This window comes from Salvia miltiorrhiza, chromosome 7 (assembly GCF_028751815.1).
Source record: "Salvia miltiorrhiza cultivar Shanhuang (shh) chromosome 7, IMPLAD_Smil_shh, whole genome shotgun sequence".
NCBI classification, from domain to species: Eukaryota; Viridiplantae; Streptophyta; class Magnoliopsida; order Lamiales; family Lamiaceae; genus Salvia; species Salvia miltiorrhiza.
In genome coordinates, this window is record NC_080393.1 from 57,207,612 (window position 1) to 57,228,078 (window position 20,467).

Consider the following 20,467-nt stretch of genomic DNA (forward strand, 5'->3'; position numbering starts at 1 on the left):
TTAGCCCCCCATGCTCGGTCAAAGCGCGTTGATCTCCCTGAACTCCCGAAAGAAGGGTGCAATTAAGTCCCTCCGTTAAACGACAACTAAACGCCGTTTTCTTTAAAAAAAAAAAATTAATTTCTAGTGGGTCTCACTCCTCTCTCTCTCTTCTCCACCGCCATTGTCATCTCTTACCGGATCTCCGGCGAAGATGTCGCCCTTGTCTGCATCTCTCACAATCCAAATAAACTTTTGCTCGCTCTTCTCCAACCCTTCGCCATCAACCGCCACGGAACCGCCGCCTGGGATTCCATAGCTTCGGAACTTCAGAAGAGGACATCGGAGGCGGTGGACACGGAGGCTTGCTGCTGACGGCGGCGGCTTCACTTCTGTTGGGTAGATTCAGGGAGAAAAGGGAAGTAGGGGCGGTGGGGGTTTTGTGAGCAGAGGGAGGCGGTGGCATCTCCGCCATCACTGAGAAAGGAGACGACGCCGTGTGGGGCAGCGTCGATACCCAGATCGAAGAGTGGAGTGATTGAAGAGGAACAGTTGAAAGAGTGACGGGTTGCGGCTCTCTGCAACTGTCAGAGTCGGGCACGCGGCGACGTTTGGCTCCGCCTGCTGCTGTCGTCTGCCAGAGGAAGGGGATGAGTGGTGTGCGTTTCCAGTTTATGTGTGTATGTCGTGTGGCAGCTTGAGAGAGAGAGCATAGGCGAGAGAGAGGGAAGTTAGGGCGGTGGTGGCCGGCGCTGTCTACCCTATCGGAGAAGAAGAAGGGGGGGTCTGTGAGTGGAGTGGAGGGCACGCTTTAGGCGCCGTTTAACTAGTGGACCTATATGCACCCTTCTTTTGGGAGTTCGGGGAGGTCAACGCGCTTTGACCGAGTATGGGGGGCTAAAGGCTCTAGGGGGTGTAGTTCAGGGGATAATCTGCACCTTCGCCCTTTATATAATTAACCTTGTGTTATAAACTAGAAAGAAACAAGAGAATAGAGAAGAGAATATGTATTGAGCGTATTCAATATGAGGGCCAAAGGCCTCTATGTATACAAGTAGGAAGCTAGGGTTTTAGGGAGATTTCTTGGTCAACACACATAAGATATATCTAGAAGATATATTTACAACACTTCCCTTTGATTGACCAATCCCTAAAACAAAAATATTGCCTCATTAAAACCTTGCTAGGAAAACCCAATGGGACAAAACCTAGTCGAAGGAAAAAGAGTACAACTGCTTCCCTTGAACTTGAGATCATTGAATATCTTTGAGTCGACGTATGCCGATCTCGTGTACCAACTTTCTGAATATCGATGTTGGTAATGCCTTGGTGAATAAGACCGCCAGATTATCACTTGAGCGAATTTGTTGAACGTTGATATCGTCATCATTTTGAAGGTCGTGCGTGTAGAAGATCTAGGGAGAAATATCCTTCGTCCTATCGCCTTTGATGTATCATTCCTTGAGTTGCGCAATGCAAGCAACATTGTCTTCATATAAAACAGTTGATTTGGCCTTTGATGAAGCTAACCCGCACGACTCTTGGATATGACTCTTCACATTTCTCAACCATACACATTCTCGATTTATTTTGTGGATTGCAATGATTTCAGAATGATTTGAGGATGTTACAGTCAAGGTTCGGTTCACATACTTCCATGATATAGCAGTTCCACCACATGTGAAAACGTATCTAGTTTGTGACTTAGCTTCATGTGGATCGGATAAAAATTCTGCATTCGAGTACCCCACTAGAGTATTATCAGATTTTTCTTGATAATATAATTCATGGTCAATGGTACCCTTTAGATAACGTAGAATGTGTTTAACACCATTCCAATGTCTCAAAGTGGGTGCAGTGCTAAATCTTGCTAGGAGATTGACAGAAAAAGCTATACCTGGTCTAGTATTATTAGCCAGACAAGTCAACGCTCCAATTGCACTTAGATATGGTACTTCTGGACCAAGTATTATTTTACCCTCTTCAATTGGTCGAAATGGATATTTCTTAGTATCAATAGATCGAACGACCATTGGTGATGCTAATGAATGTGCATTATCCATGTAAAAACGTTTTAACACTTTTTCTGTATATGTGGATTGATGGATAAACGTTCCTCCACGGATACGTTCCATTTGCAAACCAAGACAAAACTTTATTTTTCCCAAATCTTTCATCTCAATTCTTTCTTCAAATATTTAGCAGTTTTATTGAGCTCTTCAGGAGTCCCAATTAAATTTAAATCATCAACATAAACTGTTGTGATTGCAAATCCACTTTCGATTTTCTTAATGAAAACACAAGGGCAGATATCTTTATTCTTGTATTCAAGTGGATCGGATAAAAATCCATTTCTTCTATGGATATATTTAAAGTTCAATGTGTATGAATATTTTGTTATGATCACCAATGAATCTCGAGGAAAATTATATATCCATGTGAGGAGGCTTAATTGAGAATCATTATTTAAACACAACTTTTTTTTGAAACAATATAATTGTATGACCATAAAGAAGATTGAAAATCAAATTTTGGCCTATAATCTTCAAACCACAAAATCTGGCCATTAATTAGGCGGTATGCCTAATATACCATTTTTACTCGGCCGCTGGGGTGATTGCGCGACCATTGGAAGCTTATGGGTGAGGAAAAGCCAGCGCCCGCTACACATATGGCACTTATGTCACTATTAGTGCCATAAGTGCCAAGAGGGTCATTTTATTACTTGATTTTATTTTGGATTTCCGTTGGCACTTATGGCACTAATAGTGTCATAAGTGCCAAAAGGACCATTTTAAACACTTTCTCGTAGGGTTTAGATGTTCCATTTAGGATTTAGATTATTCATTTATGATTTCTTGATTCTATTGTTGTTGTTTCTATATTTGTATTGCGCGTATGACACTTATGGCACTAATAGTGCCAAAAGTGCCAACGAAAATTCAAAATAAAACCAAGTAAAATCTTGGCACTTATGGCACTAATAGTGCCATAAGTGCCTAACCCGACCCGGCATGCGACCCGCGTGTCTGATCCTTCCTGGTCTGCCTCATTAAGGGTAAAAACGTCTGAAATCAATAAAAATGGCCAAATTTTATGTTTTTTCAATGAGTGGCCATAAATTGTGTTTTATGCTTCATTTTGGATACTTCAAAATTTTACTCATTTTTTTCTTGTGTGACTAGCCTCATGTATATGAGTAGATCATGGGTCGACTTGACCCACTCTCTTGACCCGAAAGATAAATGCCATATGCCCTAGTGGATCCTTTCCCGACCCGCACGCTCGCCTAAATTAAAAATCCTAGTAGAATTCCTCCTCTCTACTCCATCTATGAGTTCCCATCGTCTCATCGGCTATGGAGAATGAGGCGTTGATGGTGACGGTGACCGTGGTGCCGAAGGAGGAGGTGAAGAAGCTATAAATGAAGGTCATCAATATCTCTTTGGTTAAGTGGAAAATTTGTTTGTTGAGTCTTTCTTGATATCCAACTTTTGTGAAGGTGAGAATCATTTTCATTTTTCAACCTTTCAATCACGAAGATTTACGGTGAATATATTATCTTGATGGATGAATGTAACACACAGATTCAAATCTTATGTACTCCCTCCATCTAGACCATCTTGAGTCAACTTTTTGGAACGCTATTTAAGAAATTAGTATTTAGTGTGTTAAGTGTCATAAATGAAAAAAAGTAAACAAAGATAAAAACTTTTAACATATATATAAAGAAATGTATCAAAATAGTTGAGACGACTAAAAAAGAAATACAAATCAAGATAGTTGGAACGTAACGGAGGGAGTAAGTTTTTAGTGCAATTACCTTTTATGTCCAATTTTAATTTATGCAATGATTTAAAATAGACATGGAAGAGATACATAAACACTGATACACATGTCTATATACATATTTATATATAGGGTTAAAGTACAAATGCACCCCTGAAGTCGGCACCCCTAGAGTGTATTACTCCCCAGACTCAACGTTGGCCCAAATAACTCCCCATAGCCCATATAAATACTACATTTAAGCCCACAACTTAACGGCCTGTTGACGTAGTTTTTTTTTTTTTTTCTCCCTTACCCCATTCTCCTCACTAGACATGCTCGTCTCCTTCAACCTCTCCGCCAACTTCTTCGTCGTCAATGCCAACTCTTCTCTCCTGCAAATCCCCTACGCCATTAAGGAGCTCGAGCTCTCCTTCTCCGGCATCATCGGTCACATAACGAAAAAGATGTTCGCCAACTACCCCAACCTCGAGTACGTCAATCTAGCCTTCAACAACATCACCGGATTTCTGCCGGAGAATCTCTTCCTTCACATCGACAAGCTTAAATATCTCGATCTCTCCTACAACAACATCTCCGGCATGATATCCGAATTGAAGATCGAGAGGTGCAGTTCTCTGTCTCATCACTATCGTCGTCCTTCTCCAACTGCACCAGCCTCATGGAGCTGATTCTGCCGGAGAATTTTCTCTCCAGCGAAAATCGCTCCGCTTTCGGCGCGCTGAAAAGCCTACAAACCCTAGACCTCTCCCACAACCACCTTACCGATGGATCCCGTCGGAGCTCGACAACAAGTGTGCTTCCCTCGTCGACCTCAAGCTCTCGAAGAACAACATCACCGGATCGATCCCCGCCTCCTTCGCGTCGTGCTCGTCTCTCCAGACGCTCGATCTCTCCAACAACAACTTGACCGGACCTTTCCCGGATTCCATTCTCGAAAGGTTGTCATCTCTGGAGACCCTCCTGCTCAACGGCAACTTGATTTTCGGCGAATTTTCGGCGTCCAGTTCCTTCTGCAAGAACCTGAGGGTAGCGGAGTTCAGCTCCAACATTCCCCCGAACATATGCCCCGGCGCCGCTTCGCTCGAGGAATTAAGAAAATCTCGAGAATCTTGAGCAGCTCATTGCCTGGTACAACGGTTTGGAAGGGAGCATACCGCCGGAGTTAGCCAATTGCACTAGTTTGGTATGGTTAGACCTCAACAGCAACCAGTTGAGCGGCGAGATCCCACCGCAACTGGGGTGGCAACTCGGGCCAAAGGCGTTCACCAAAATTTTATCAAGAAACACATTAGTCTTTGTCCGAAACGGCGAAAAAAAAGAAATTTAAGAAACGACGTTAACGGGCTGTTAAGTTGTGGGCTTAAATGTAGTATTTATATGGGCTATGGGGAGTTATTTGGGCCAACGTTGAGTCTAGGGAGTAATACGCTCTAGGGGCGCCGACTTCAGGGGTGGATTTGTACTTTAACCCTTATATATATATATATATATATATATATATATATATATATATATATAGGGTGTGGTTTTATTGAGAAGCTATAGATTGTTGAGAAGTTGAGAAGCAATCTAATAGATGAACATGTTAATATATTTTGATGAACATGGTAATTAGACCCAAAAAATTAATAAATTCTTTGAACATATCAAATATAACTGACGAACATATGAATCTATTTAATTTGTTAAAAAATACGCCATATCGCCAAGGATCGAACCCCAGATTAAACCCGCGTTCATAAAAATGTATTGACATGTTGATCTATTAGATTGCTTATCAACTTCTCAACAATATATAGCTTCTCAATTGAACCACTCCCTATATATATATATATATTTTCTTTGATAAAATACATATTTATATCTAAATATAGGAATTGTACATCTTCACACTGTGTGATGGAACGGTACGGTATACCTTATTAAATCGGCCATACCTTATACCTTACATTTACCTCCGGTATGGAGAAAATTCATACCTTTACCTTACCTTTACCTACGGTATACCTTAGTTCGGTATACCTTAAGTACGGTATGGAGAATATACAAAACCTTTACCGTACCTTTATTTCGGTATACCTTACCGAATTTCGGTATACCATACTTTCACGGTATACCGCACTTTAACGGTATACCAAAATAATCGGTATTACCGAAATCGATAAAATTCAATACGGTAAAAAATTGATAACTTATTTATTTAAAACATATTTAGATAATTTATAAATATTTTTAAAAATATAAACATAAAAATATATATTATATATTTTAAAACTATAGATTTTGATACGATATACCGCGATTTTCGGTATATCAATATATACGGACAACTGCGGTATATCAGAATAAGGTATTGCACCTTATTATCGGTATTATACCGAATATTAAGGTATATCATTTTAAGGTATGATATCGCAACACCGGTATATACAGTATTATTCGGTATATGCCGGTATACCAGTAATACGGTATCATACCGTGTTCCGGTATATACCTTTAATACGGTATTTATTGATTTTTTCGGTATATACCGCGATAACTGGTATACCCCGATATCTGGAAAATCCATACCTTTACCTTATCTTAAATCTTTTGTACGGTATCATACCTTACCAAAAAAATCGGTATACCTTAAATTCGGTAATTTACGGTATTTTACGGTACGGAATACCGAGTTTTCGGTATATTTTTCCAGCCAATGTTTGTTCCCCTTTACTCTAACACAGCCTCAGTTCTCTCCAACCAGCAGCGCAGAACCCTTCCAAGTTTTTGAAGAATTTTCTGCCTAGAAGGTATTTTTGTGTTTACTGTTGCATGCTTCGGCGGCGTTCTCTTCTTCTTCTTCTTTTGCGATTTTATTTTTATTTGATTTTCATGAATCTCGTGAGGCTGCATCACTCGTGATGCTCTGTGTTTTCTTGTGAAATTGGTGATCACGATCTGTTTCTCTTCTTTTTGCTGCAAATTCGGCTCTGCTGAGCTGAAATTTGGGGACTTTTGCTATGTACGTAACAATAATCCCCAATTTCAGTTTATTCGTACTGGAATCACGCTGGGGTTTCTGATTCTTTTGTTTCAGTGAGAAATTTCTTTTATTTGCAACGCCTATTTGTATACTGTTAATTGATGTTCAGTTTCTACTTTCCATACTATCTTATTGTTGTTCATGAAATAAGATAGTAGTAAATATTATTTTGTTAATGTAATTCATGGTTACCATTAATCTTGTTGTTGTTCCTGAAATAGGATAGTAAATATTAGTACTTTTTTGGTTCATGTAATTCATGGTTATCATTAATCTTGAGCGTTAGGGTTATGAAAAATTGAAAGACACATTAGTTCTTAGTTCTCACTTTAAAAAGGGCCATTCTTGCCGGATCATAATTTTCGTTAAGATTGTGAGAATTTGATGTTGTTCAAGAACCTTTTCTGCAGTTTGTTATTGAATCTAGATATAAGTAAAGCTGTTATGGGAGTTTGTTTCTTGATTTGAATGTTTTAAGAATGGTGAAGCAAACATGGATTTGAGTTTTTATGATACACTTTTCTTTTTTGAGCTATTAATTGGCCACAAATTAAGATTATGGTGGCATGTGGTGCTCTTAATATGTATTTGCATGTAGAATTTCACAATTTAGGTTGCTTGCAGGTCTGAATAATGGGTCAAGCGCTCTGTTGTGTTCAAGTGGATCAGTCGACTGTTGGCATGAAAGAACAGTTTGGCAAGTATTGCGAAATTCTCGAGCCTGGCTGTCACTGTGTGCCTTGGTGTTTTGGGTACCAATTGGCTGGTACGCTATCACTGCGCGTGCAACAGCTAGATGTTCGTTGTGAAACAAAGACGAAGGTGTGTGTTCTCTTGTTGTAATGAGTTTCATTCAAAAGAGGGATACCAGTGATGCTAGGTTCAAACTTGTTGCTAATTGTCATACAACAACCACATTATCATCTTAGGAATATGTTGGTTCCAATTCTTACAAATGTTAAGAATGCTATTATCCTCTTCATTGTTTTAGTGTTTGATCGACCCTTTTGCTGTTTCAGGACAATGTGTTCGTTACTGTGGTTGCATCCATTCAATACCGGGCTGTGACAGAAAATGCAGCCGATGCCTTTTATAAGCTCTCCAACACTAAGGCTCAGATTCAAGCCTATGTTTTTGATGGTACATTGCTATTTTCGTATATATCTTGTGTTATTCTTTCTGGGATTTTAACTCCCGTGCATCAGTGAAAGCTTTGTTTACTTTGTTGTTCTTAGTTGTTCTCGTATCTTGCTAGATGACTTTTAGTCAATTGTAAGTAACAGAAAGGGCTTAGTTTCTCTCGTATCTTTCTAGATGACATTTAGTCGATTGGAAGTAACAGAAAGGGCTTGATTTTGAAATTGATTGATTTCTGTGTTCCATGAGTTATATAGCATGTAAGCCTACAATAAGTGTTTTAACAATTTATTTGTTCTGGTATTTGGTTTACTATGTTGTGTATTTTCCAAATTGTCCTATTTGTTATATGCATAGCTCCTTTATATCATTGAGTCAGTTTGAGTTATTTTGCAGCCTATTCAGCTCCTCTATAGCTTCTAGTAATCTTAGTAGTTTGGCTTTTGTTGATTCCATTGTTTGTTAAATTAGTCGGTCTCGATGATCTTATGCTAGTAGTTGCTAAACCTATTATCAAACAGGAGTATATGACCTTTGCTCTTTGTATTTTTAGTCATCAGAGCTAGCGTGCCGAGATTGGAATTGGATGCTGTTTTCGAGCAAAAGAACGACATAGCCAAAGCTGTGGAGCAAGAACTTGAAAAGGTGATCAATTTTGTTGACTGACAGCATAACCATTGGACTGCTACGTTCCCTTAGAATTTTTATTGAAACTTTTCGTGCATTTCCGGTTTCTGCAGGCTATGTCTGCTTATGGCTTTGAGATTGTCCAGACACTCATTGTCGATATAGAACCCGACGTCCATGTAAAGAGGGCTATGAATGAGATCAATGCAGGCAAGTGTGCTGAGTGAACTTTTTTCATTGTCTAAAACAGAGATGTTTTCTATCTTGCTTGGCTTCGTGTTGGCACACATCTCGTTTTCCTCACAGATGACGTGCTTAAAAAGTTTCGTGTAAAATCTTCTGAACAGCTTCTAGGATGAGGGTTGCTACTAACGAGAAGGCTGAAGCAGAGAAGATTCTGCAGATCAAGAAGGCCGAGGGAGAAGCCGGGTCCAAATACTTGTCGGGGCTTGGCATTGCCCGACAGCGCCAGGCAATCGTGGACGGGCTACGGGACAGTGTGCTTGCCTTCTCTGAGAACGTGCCCGGGACCACAGCAAAGGACGTGATGGACATGGTCCTCGTCACTCAATACTTTGACACGATGAAGGAGATCGGGGCCTCCTCGAAATCCAATGCCGTGTTTGTTCCACACGGCCCCGGTGCTGTCAAGGACGTCGCCTCACAGATCCGAGAGGGCCTTCTCCAGGCCGAGAGCATTCGTCACTGAGCTCTCGCTCGTGTCTCTGCTAATGATCTTAGGTGGAGGTTTGTTTCCACAGATTGCTATGAATTTTAAGATTTGGTATAGATTTTGATATGAATTCATTCAGTTTTATGGATAGAATAGGATATAGGTGGAATATATGATAGTGCCTGTTTTCTGCTAACAGCCCTTTTATAGTACTCCCTCCATACCGTTACTAACATCCCATTACCTTTACTAACATCTCATTACCTTTGAACACGAAGATTGAGAAAAATGTAGTTAGTGTATAAAGTTTGTCGGTTGAAGATATTTAAGGATTATTTCAAGTGAGTTGGCTCACTATTTATGACATTTTAAATGGTTAAATTTTTTTACTAAAAAAAATATTATGAGACGTTACTACTTACTAGTGAGACATCCCAATATAGTAATTGAGATATTACTAATGAGACAAAATGAGTTACTTTTTCTTGGTTTTTGACAAGATTTATGAACATGTTACTCTTTGTCTTTTTCTTGTCTTTTTGCCTTTTGTGTTTAGTACTATATTTATGTGTTTAATCTTGTACGGTGACGTGTAATGGTGAAATGAAATACAATCGAATATTAAGACTTCTAATAGTTCGAGAATAAGCCCACGTTTAGTTGGGTGTTTTTAGAGGTTGGAAAAGTTGTTTGGTTTGAGTAATGACTTAACCATTACCCTTACTTAAGGGTAACTCAATCACTCAATTTGTTACCCCTCAAAATAGAGGGGAAACAAAATAAAGGAATTTCTTACTAATGATTTATTTTTATTGTTAAACCAAACACTCAATAAAAATAATAGTTATTGTTACCATTCTACTCTATGTAATTCCATTCCTTTTTCATTTTTCTACTTGAACCAAACGAGCAAGAATCAATTAATAGAATACATTTTATTTTGGCAACTAAATTTTAAAAATCTCTTTTTAACCTAAATTTTTCAAGACCTCAAATATTAATCAATTTCGATAGATTTCAATCTAAATTTTTTATTTTAAATATTACTCGATTCTACCACTTGATCAATATGCATACACAGAATATATTTTATTTCTAAGAAATCAACAATCTAACTTTGTAAGTATATAAGATGAAACAAATGAGTTGAATTCAATGGTTTATATGACCTTGAAATAAGCTTGATTCCAAACCAAATTCACCACATGAACTCAAAACCAAAACTAACAAAAACCTTAAATAGTTTAATTGAAAGTAAATTAGCTTGACATGATCGACAATGCAACCCTAAAACATAGCTCACTGAACCAAGCTGGCCCCGGGCCCATGGTGCGGTTAGCCCGAGCCAGTCGAACCACCACGTGCACAGTGCACCTAACCTTTCAATCACGAGGTCGTCCAACGGCCACCAAAATTAGGGTTATTCTTAAACTATAGCCCTAGCTTTGATTACATGGTGATTTTTTAGTTTGAATTTACAAATATAACATGTACTAATCTTTATTGTTCACCTAATAAGTCAAAATCAAATTTCTAGCTAAATGAAGTTGATGTGCATCGCGGATGCCGACCTAGTGTTGAAGGATTAAATATGAATAAAGATGGTGTATACGTTAAAAATAATGACAGCGTTGCCAGATCAGCTTCCTGCGATACACATTAGCTTCAGTTGGTCGAAAATTTTAACTCGAATTATTAAATGAACAACGGAGATAAATATCCCACTGTATCTGAGACTCTTTCTATTTAATGCGTTCCACTGTAAGTGAGATTTTTTCATTTTTTGGTAAAGATTTTACCCTTTAAATACATTTTCACTTTTTCACTTACAAATAAAATACATTTTTCTTAATTTTCGTGTAAAAAAAAGGTCTCACATACACTGGGACGGAGGGAGTAATATTTATAAATTCGAACTAAAAAAGTCATGATCGTGGAGCTATAATTTAAGAATAACCCCAAAAACTACTTCTAACCTTCATCAACATGAACAAAAATGGTCCAATATTTCACTCGTACACACAATGTCTTAAAAAGTCTATATGCAGTGCAGCAATTCACCTCAAGAATTCTTCTTGATTACATTACATCTTTCACTTCACACAATCAAAAGCTCTCTCTCTCTCTCTCTCTCTCTCTCTCTCATCAAACCAACAAATCTTGAAATCTCTCTCAGTTTCTCACACTCAACTTCTGCATCAACAACACCACCAAAAAAAAAAACAGCTCATCAACAAAAAAAGAACCATAAAAAAAAAAACATAAATAAATTCTTACATGAATTAAAAAAAAAAGTAAATTACTAATTGATTACCAGAATCCATGAATGAGAAGATTGCATCTATCCTTAATCCATCGAAAACTCCTCCTAAAAGAGCCTTTGACTTTGCCTTCAACTGTGTAAGCCTTATAGCTCGCGACCCTCTTCTTCCTCTGAATCTCCGGATCGTTAAAGCTCCACGACTTCGATACCGACGCGCCCATGCTCTTCCCCTTCTTCAGCTTCCGCGGCGCCGCCGCCGCCGCCGCCGTCTGGTAGTACGAAGTCGTGCTGTACGATCGGAAGTCGCCGGCGGATGGGGGCCGGTAATAAGGCTCTATTTGCATGTCGGAATCGCTGTACAAGTTTGATCTGTAATCCGCCATGGATTTTTTCTACTTTTTTTTATGCTTTCTTGGATGCTTTAAACGGGAGAAAATGGTAAAATAGAGTTTTTTTTTTTGGAATTGTATTTTTAAAGAAGAAATCTGGTTAACTTAGACCAGTCAAACACGACTTCCCATTTCATATATTGACATTTCGTATTGTGTTATGTTTCGCATATTTGGTTTTTTTATTTTATTTTATATTAGTATTTGTTTTTGGATTAGTGTCTAATTTAGACAGCTAGTTACGCTTTGGATTAGGTGGGTTACTAATGACAGAACCGATCACCTACCCACCGTGGGCAGGCATAACGTGCCCACCATTGATGTGGCAATTTTAATTAGGAAAGATAACTAATAAATCTTACTCTAATTAAAATTATCTTACTATAATTACAATTGTCACATCATGGTGGACACATTATGCTTGCCCACGGTGGATAGGTGATCGGTTCTGTTACTAATGATCCCAAATTCACATGCGACGTGTAAGTGTAAATCTGAATTAAAATTTTAGATATTATACTCATGGATACTATGTATAAATCGAGTTGCAATTTTAAATATCATGTCCATGAATAGTGAAATTAAAGTGATAGTATTAATTAAGTGTAAATAAGTAAATAAGTAAATAAAGATATAGTGTAGCTCAATTAGTAAGATGTTTCTCTTTTAACCAATAAATTAGAAAATTTGATGTACGATTACGAGTGCTAATATATGTATGTAATTCTAGAAAAAGTAGATGTACAACGAATATATATTTAGGGCATAAATGATTTTTCCTCTCTTATTTGAATTAACGAAATATTTCAAAAAATAATGGAATGAATCAAACAATCTAAAAAATATCTTGATATTCAATTTGCGATGAAATTTTGGGATCGAAATATGTGGCTTGAGTTGGTTTCTAGAAACCTCCACTAACAAGTAGTGTGTGTACTGATTCATAAAATAATTAGAACCAATAAAATCTGCTTTTTCATTCGTCCAAATTTCGGTTTGAAATTCTGATTTATCAGTATCCGAGCAAATGTTTATATCTTTATCTTTATATATATAAAAAGCAAATTAAATGTAATTTAATTCAATTGCAATGATATAATTGGAATTGGAAAAAATCTTAATTAGTGGTTAATACTTTTGTTTCAAACGGTTACACTTTGTTATCTAAAAAAAACGGTTACACTTCTTCATTTACTTTTTATTCTAAAACCTATTTTCTTATTTATTTATTTATTTAATAATTTATTATGAATATAATATACAAAATGCATCTTAAATAAAAGATCATAAAAAGATCTTTACCTTGATATATAATATGTAAAAAATTAATTAAAAATAAATAAATTGTTATCATTTAAAGTTTAACCATATTCAAAAAAAATACTTATAACTTCCGTTCAATTGTGTAACATATTCAAATATCTTTCAAAATATTTTCTAATTAATATTTCTTCTTTCTTTTCATGAATTTTTTTTATTTTCTTATAAGTTTGAATTTTATAGGTTGATATTTTTTTTAATTCATCATTTTTCACACCAAATTCATAATGTTTTTTAAACTAAACCAAATTCATAATGTTACATAGAAAATTCATACACAACTTATTTTATGCGATAAATCTGGTTTAATTAGTGTAATTATAGAAACTCCATATATAAGTGATACAATATTTATATATAGAAACATGTTATGTTTTTGTATAATTACATTGGTAATGTTAAAATATTAGATCACTTAACAAAATATAATTTTGGTGTCGAATTTTAATTATATTAGTTTATATTAATATTATAAAACATATATACGCAGATTTTACGTGAGTCTAAATTCACATTCAACCGCGCATAGCGCGAGAGGTACACTAGCATTATTAATTCCCAAAAATCAGAAAAAATTGGTTGCTATATGACTAAGCACGATATATCATATAGTACTCCCTCCTATTCAATTTATAAGTCGTTTTAGGCTTTTTAATTATGTTCATTTTAATTGTCGTTTTGAACTTTGAAACCAAAAATGCCCTTATGTATTCAACTCTTTCATTAATTGGTCTAAAACAGATTTATTTCTAAATAGCTTTAATTATCATTAATTAAGGTTGATTTAGGTAATTTATTTATTTATTAATATATGTGCATGAGCTTAGGAAGACTTATAATTTGAATAGGAGAGAGTAATAGTTAAAAGTGGTGTAATAATTTAGTAGCATAATTTAAGGGATGATATGCTAATTAAAGCAACTTTTCGGACAGGCTAATAATTCCAATGTAGGAGAAAGCCAAGCGGCTTAGGGGAAAGAGCATTGGTTTGACTAATGAATTTAGTAATTGATGTTTCTAGGGAAAGGCATAGGTGTAATTAATACACGATATGATAGTAAGCCCATAATTAATTATGATCTTTCCCTCCTAATACACGTAAATAATTCGTAATCATCTTCTTCATTCTCTCTATTTTATAAAGAAAGAGAATACTACAATTGTTATTTACGGATAAGTCCATAAAACAAATATAATTGACCAGTAATATTAGGTGAGAGAGAGTAGACATGGACCGATTCAAAATTTAAATAAATTATTTTCAAGATTTCAACCTTGGCACAGTTCACTGTCAATGTCACACCATTGAGAGTGAAATAACACGAGTTACCTAACAAATAATTTCTTTAAATAAAATTTGCAGCTTCAAGAGTGGTTTAAAAGTTGAGGCAAAATGAGATATACCCTTTTTAAAAGATGAAACATAAAATATATCCACTTTTTTTAAAATAATAAAATCTACCCACTTAGAACATTTTTACCCCTATGTGTAATTCGCGCATTGCTCGCATTGCTCGACACTGAAGCGTCGAGCATTGAACTGTTGAGCATCGAGCATGTCGAGCAATAGTTCAAATTGAACTATTGCTCGACACCTCGAGCATCAAGCAATTAAGAACTGTCGAGCATGTCGAGCAATAGTTAAATGTCGAGCAAGACGAGCAATAGTTCAAATTGAACTATTGCTCGACATTCAGTGTCGAGCAATGTGAACCGTCGAGCACTGAATATTTTTGGCACAAATTCAAAAATCAAACTTCAGATCTTAGCACAATTTCAAAAATCAAACTTCAGATCTTGGCATAATTTCAAAAATCAAACTTTAAATCGGAAATCGTGCAACTTCAGATCGGAAATCGTGCAGGTGGGGGAATCGGTAGAGAGAAGAAGAAGAAGAAGAAGAAGAAGAAGAAGAAGGCTGCGCCTGCGATTTGGGGAAGAGTCGCTGCGAGGCAGAGGCGGGAGGCTGCGGCGGAGGCATGCGTGGAGGCGCCGGAGGCGCGCCGGAAGCGCGCTGGAGAGAAAAACGATGGCGCGCGACGGAGGCAGATCCGGGCGGCCATGGCGACGGGATCTGTGGCTGCGGCGACGACGCCAGGGCGGCGGAGGCGGAGGCGCGCTGAGAGAGAGAGAGATGGGGAGAAGCTACAATTTTTTAGGGGGGAAGAGGCTGCGATTTTTGATTTTTTTTGGGAAGGGAATTTGTTTGGTATTTACTTTTTGTTTTAAGGATATCTTAGTCATTTCAACCTCAAAATGAGTACATTTTATATGTTTAATTTTGGGTAGGTACATTTTATGTTTCCTTTTTCAAATAGGATAAAAAACACCATTAACCCTAAAGAGTTTTACTTCTTCATCTCAATTCAATTTGTCAAGAAAATAGAAGAAAGAAGTGAAAATATTCTTTTTTAAATGAGAAGAAATTTAATTATGTATGAACCACAATAACATATATAAATAACAAACTATATAAAATTAGTTGTTATATATTGACTTTCTATTTTAAGAAGCAGAACATTCAAATAAGAAAATGTGAACAGAGGGAGTAATAAGCATATGAAACAATGGAAGAAAAGAAAAGCTACAAATTCGTTGCACAAGAAATTAATCCATACACCATTAATGTTTTCACCGATATAAATATCCTAGGTAGAAACGAGATAAATATTCCACCTACGAAATAGAAGAAAAAATATCACACAAACGAAACGAAGCAAAAAAGATTTAACTTAGAAATACTCAAATAAGAAAGCCAAATATCATCCAAATTTTTTTTGACAATTACAACACAAGACAAAAACCAAAAATTTTGTAGTAGTTTGGAGCTGCAATAACGTTGGGAGATGGAAGTCCCCTCCAAATAATGGCACTAAAAATCTCCCTTCCACGCGTTAAAAACTAACCTAGGAAAATAAGGGCATCATAAGTTACTCAGAAACGAAGGAAAATTAACCTCGGCGCCTCGATCCCTCTTTCTCTCCTAGAGAAGGTCAGCAACGTTGGCCGGGAGCTCCTCCACCGTGACGTTGTAGAACTTTTGTATGTCGAAGAGCATGCGCTCGTCGTCCTTGGTCACAAAGTTAATGGCGACACCCTTCCTCCCGAACCGACCACTTCGTCCGATACGGTGGAGGTAGTTCTCCGGCTGGGTCGGCAGGTCGTAGTTGATGACCAGGGAGACCTGCTGCACGTCGATACCACGGGCCAGGAGATCCGTGGTGATGAGGACGCGGGAGGAGCCGGATCTGAACTCCCGCATGATGATGTCCCTCGTGTTCTGGTCCATGTCACCGTGGGTGGCGGAGACGGTGTGGTCGCGGCCACGCATCTTGTCGGTCAGCCAGTCGACCTTGCGCCTCGTGTTGACGAAGATGACGCTCTGCGTGATGGCTAAGGTCTCGTAGAGATCGCAGAGGGTCTCGAGCTTCCATTCTTCCTTGTCCACATTAACATAGAACTGCTTAATACCCTCGAGGGTCAGCTCATCACGCTTCACGAGGATACGGACAGGCTTGTTCATGAATTTCCTCGTGATCTCGAGAGCCTCAGGTGGCATAGTGGCAGAGAATACGCCAACTTGAATCTTGGGAGGCAGCAACTGGAAGATGTCGTAGATCTGATAGAACACATCACATATAGAAATTAGTAACATAAGCAGCAAAACTTCTAGAAGCTGTGAGAAATTTGATGTAACGTCGTTAACGACTAAGTAAATTCATGCGAGCAGCGACTAGATTAGAGCACAGAAAGCAAATGAGAATGTGAGTCAGAGAAGGCTAAAATGAGAACCTGATCCTTGAACCCTCTCGAGAGCATCTCATCAGCCTCGTCCAACACAAACATTTTGATGTAATCAGGGCGCAGAGACTGCCTTCTCAACATGTCAAACACACGTCCTGGAGTACCAACCACAACATGGACCCCACTGGACAGAATGCGCTGATCTTCACGCACACTGGTACCTCCAACGCAAGCATGAACTTTAACACCAAGATAGTCACCCAATGCCCTCATCACCTTCTCAATTTGCTGGGCGAGCTCACGGGTAGGTGCCAGAACAAGAGCCTGGCATTCAACGATGTTGTAGTCTAGCTGCTGAAGAATCCCAGAGCAGAAAGTTGCAGTTTTCCCAGTTCCAGATTGGGCTTGTTGGATCACATCAAGCCCCTTGCAGAAGGGAACAATACCTCTCTGCTGAATTGCAGACGGCTTCTCAAAACCTTCAGAGAATTTTACAGTAAGAACACTTTAAGGAGAGAAGATGTCACATTGGATCTCTTAACAGCCAAGTAATAGAGAATGAGATTGATCCGAATAATTAAGTTTCATCATGCATAAACATTATATTCACATCGACAAGCAATCTAGTAAGTTCTTTTGAAGTTTTTTGTTCAAGTACCGTAGGCATAGATGCCTCTCAGAAGATTTTCCTGCAAGCCCATGGCATCAAAACTGTCATAGACCTCATCATAGCTTGTGAAGAATTCCTCGCCACCTTCAGCTCCAAGTCTATAACCATTTATTTGAATGGTTAGAGAATACAGAGGAGCAACAAACAACGATACTAAAAATTCTCTGTGGAGCATTAGACAAGACAGAAACATGTGATAAGAAAACTAACAGCTCATTCATTTTTGTATCAAACTGGCGAGCATCGAATTGAGAACCTTCGGGTGCTAATCCAGCCATGACTGCCAGAAAAGACAAACATAAATAAGCAAAACGATAATTGTGCTATTAATATGCACAGAACAATATCAGTGATGCAAACCAAAGTGCACAGTTCAATTAAGAAAAACACAACATAATACTAATCAAAACTCCTCCTATCCATAACACCGTGATATAGCCAAATCTAATCCTAAACAACGGTAACTGTTAAAAAGCATATTTCATGTTCTAACACTAGCTGACAAAAATATCTAAATTAAAAGAGATTCGATATCACATAGGAAAAAACATCACAAATCACACTCCGTGGGGTTATGATGACTCCAAGAGAGAACTCATGTCTGATTGTGAAAATATTCTACAAATATCCATACAAAATTGCACTAAACTACAATAAATATAACTCCAAAAATAAAAACTACAAATAGCATACTAACCAAAAGATTACATACTGTTCAACAATCTCAAATACATCAAAAAGAGGAAACCTCCTTCAGTTCACCGACAAAATAATTGAACTTAATGCAGCTGACTGGTATAGCAATACAGTAGCAGTACAAATCAAACCAGACAAAAAACTAAGAGCTACAACATAACTTACTGGATCAATTAAAAATGTACCAAATAAGCTAAAAAAACGAAGGTTATAAACCTACGAATCTCAAAAGGTAAATATTTCAGTTATCACTCACTATTAAGTTCCGCAGTGAAAAATGATGAGCAGGATGACAAAATCTCAGAAAAAATGAAATAAAAATCTTCAAACAAACAACACAAAAGCAGAACTAACAAGCAGATCTTCCAAATAAAATACACAAACAATTCAGATAAAGGCTGCAAAAGGGGAAACAAAAAGTTAAAAGTTAAAAAAACAAAAGCAATCTATCCCGATCAAAAACAATCGAGGCAGCTACACATCAACCTAATCCAACGAATACAGAAACACGAACCACGCGAACAACACACGAGCTTTCGAAGCGAGAAAATAAAGTTACGACGAAGTTACCTGAATCAGAAGAGAGATCTGAAGAGAGAGACGGTGGTTTAGGTGTTGATTTTTGCGGCGACGAAGAGCCAAAACTCCTCGGATCTACGCCGCGAAGTTGAGGAAAGAGAGAGAGTGGTGTGTGTGTAAGAGAAAGAAAAAGAGTTTAGACGCTGCAAAGTCGCTGTATTTTTAGGGGTTTGGATTGAGTCTATAATCCTTCGCTTATTGACGGTTTTGCCCTTTTTAATAACGACGCCGTTTCGATCAATCAAATGTGTAGGGTGTGATCTGTTGGGCCTATGAAATGAGCCCATAGTTAAATATTTTTTAGTGGGCCGAGATTGCATATTGATATCTTTTTGTGGGCTTCATATAGATTTTTTTTTGGAGAGGGAAAATAAAAAATTATAAATCATATTTAATGTCATCTATTTACAATATTCATAAGTCAGAGATAAAAAATAGTACGGCCTTAGTCCACCAAAATTATATAATAATTACTTAATTTGACCTTGATGAGGAGTAAATCTTATCTTAACATTGATTATTCATTTAATTATTTATATAAAGCGTGAGATAGACGCTTTATTGTACACTGTGAATGAAATGTTGAATACCAGAGCTGAAGAAGTGTCGGGGACCAATGAACATGTGACATGGGATTCAAAACTGTCGATATTATGGAACCATACAATAAGTCAATGGTGATGTCAACTCGATTGAACAAGAGTACGACATAGCTACAGTGGAGAGAAGAGAACGAGGTCAGAGGTGAGGTCGTACTTTTGGGGGAGGGGGGAGGAGATACAATTGTTTAAAGGATTGTTGACGAATATAAGGGATAAGAGATGAATCATTAAAGGTCAATAACATATGGTCAGTGCTGATGAAGATTCTGATCACAACACATATGACAAAAGTTGTTAATTAGTTACTAACAATATATTCAGTAAAAGTGAGCGAGATTCGAACATTGCATGTAGCGTACGTGAGTTTTTGAGAGATTTGCTACTTTAACCCTTATGTATTTTCTCTATAAATAGGGAAGCTCTCACATTTTATAATTTAATAATTTTAATACATATTTTTTAAGTTTGTATGTAAAACAATAATGTGTTGAAAATTTAATACATATATGCAATTAAGTCTTTTATTTCTTGTAGAATGAATTATATGCTTTCATTTATATTTAAATTGATCTTTTAAACTTTTTACTCACTAATCCGTAGGCTTCACCAAATAATAGGAGGATTGACGAATTTGGCTCAGTTACTTATTAGCATTGTTAAATAATTCGAACATAGTTTATTTATATACATAATAAGTCAATTTACCAAAATATCCCTATTTTCACCAAATTTCAGTAGGGAGGATATGATAAGTTGATAATGTTGATTATCAATTTATCATGACGAATGGTGAATTGAATTGTGTAATAGTTACTCACTAAATTAATGAATGCATTGAATTGTGTAATAGTTACTCACTAAATTAATGAATGCATAATGAAATCCCTATTGTTTACAATGATATATATAGTTGCTTGTGTATATAATAAGTTTGATCATTGAAATTGTGGATAAAGAGCAGAGGATATGTG

General features: G+C 37.1%; 3 protein-coding genes across 4 annotated transcripts; 1 reads left to right on the forward strand and 2 right to left on the reverse strand.

The window, feature by feature from the left end:
* The first annotated feature begins 6,432 nt into the window (after positions 1-6,432).
* On the forward strand, positions 6,433-9,429 carry LOC130995070 (hypersensitive-induced response protein 2-like). The gene is made up of 6 exons (XM_057920220.1): positions 6,433-6,563; positions 7,421-7,618; positions 7,816-7,936; positions 8,487-8,578; positions 8,674-8,770; positions 8,908-9,429. The coding sequence occupies exons 2-6, from the start codon at positions 7,430-7,432 to the stop codon at positions 9,267-9,269; spliced, it is 861 nt and encodes a 286-aa protein (XP_057776203.1). The 5' UTR covers positions 6,433-6,563; positions 7,421-7,429; the 3' UTR covers positions 9,270-9,429.
* A 932-nt stretch (positions 9,430-10,361) lies between these two features.
* LOC130995071 (uncharacterized) lies at positions 10,362-12,055 on the reverse strand. 2 transcript variants are annotated; one of them, XR_009092035.1, is made up of 3 exons: positions 11,548-12,029; positions 11,123-11,426; positions 10,362-10,963 (listed from the first exon to the last, which is right to left on the reverse strand). XR_009092035.1 is itself a non-coding variant. In XM_057920221.1 (2 exons), coding segments are annotated over exons 1-2 (333 nt in total). In that variant the 5' UTR covers positions 11,880-12,055; the 3' UTR covers positions 11,221-11,425. The 2 variants fall into 2 exon arrangements, 1 of the variants encoding a protein (XP_057776204.1); XM_057920221.1 differs by lacking the exon at positions 10,362-10,963 and having other exon boundaries at positions 11,221-11,426; positions 11,548-12,055.
* A 3,876-nt stretch (positions 12,056-15,931) lies between these two features.
* On the reverse strand, positions 15,932-19,098 carry LOC130995072 (eukaryotic initiation factor 4A-2-like). The gene is made up of 5 exons (XM_057920222.1): positions 18,886-19,098; positions 17,830-17,899; positions 17,608-17,717; positions 16,998-17,428; positions 15,932-16,824 (listed from the first exon to the last, which is right to left on the reverse strand). The coding sequence occupies exons 2-5, from the start codon at positions 17,895-17,897 to the stop codon at positions 16,189-16,191; spliced, it is 1,245 nt and encodes a 414-aa protein (XP_057776205.1). The 5' UTR covers positions 17,898-17,899; positions 18,886-19,098; the 3' UTR covers positions 15,932-16,188.
* Positions 19,099-20,467: the final 1,369 nt, after the last annotated feature.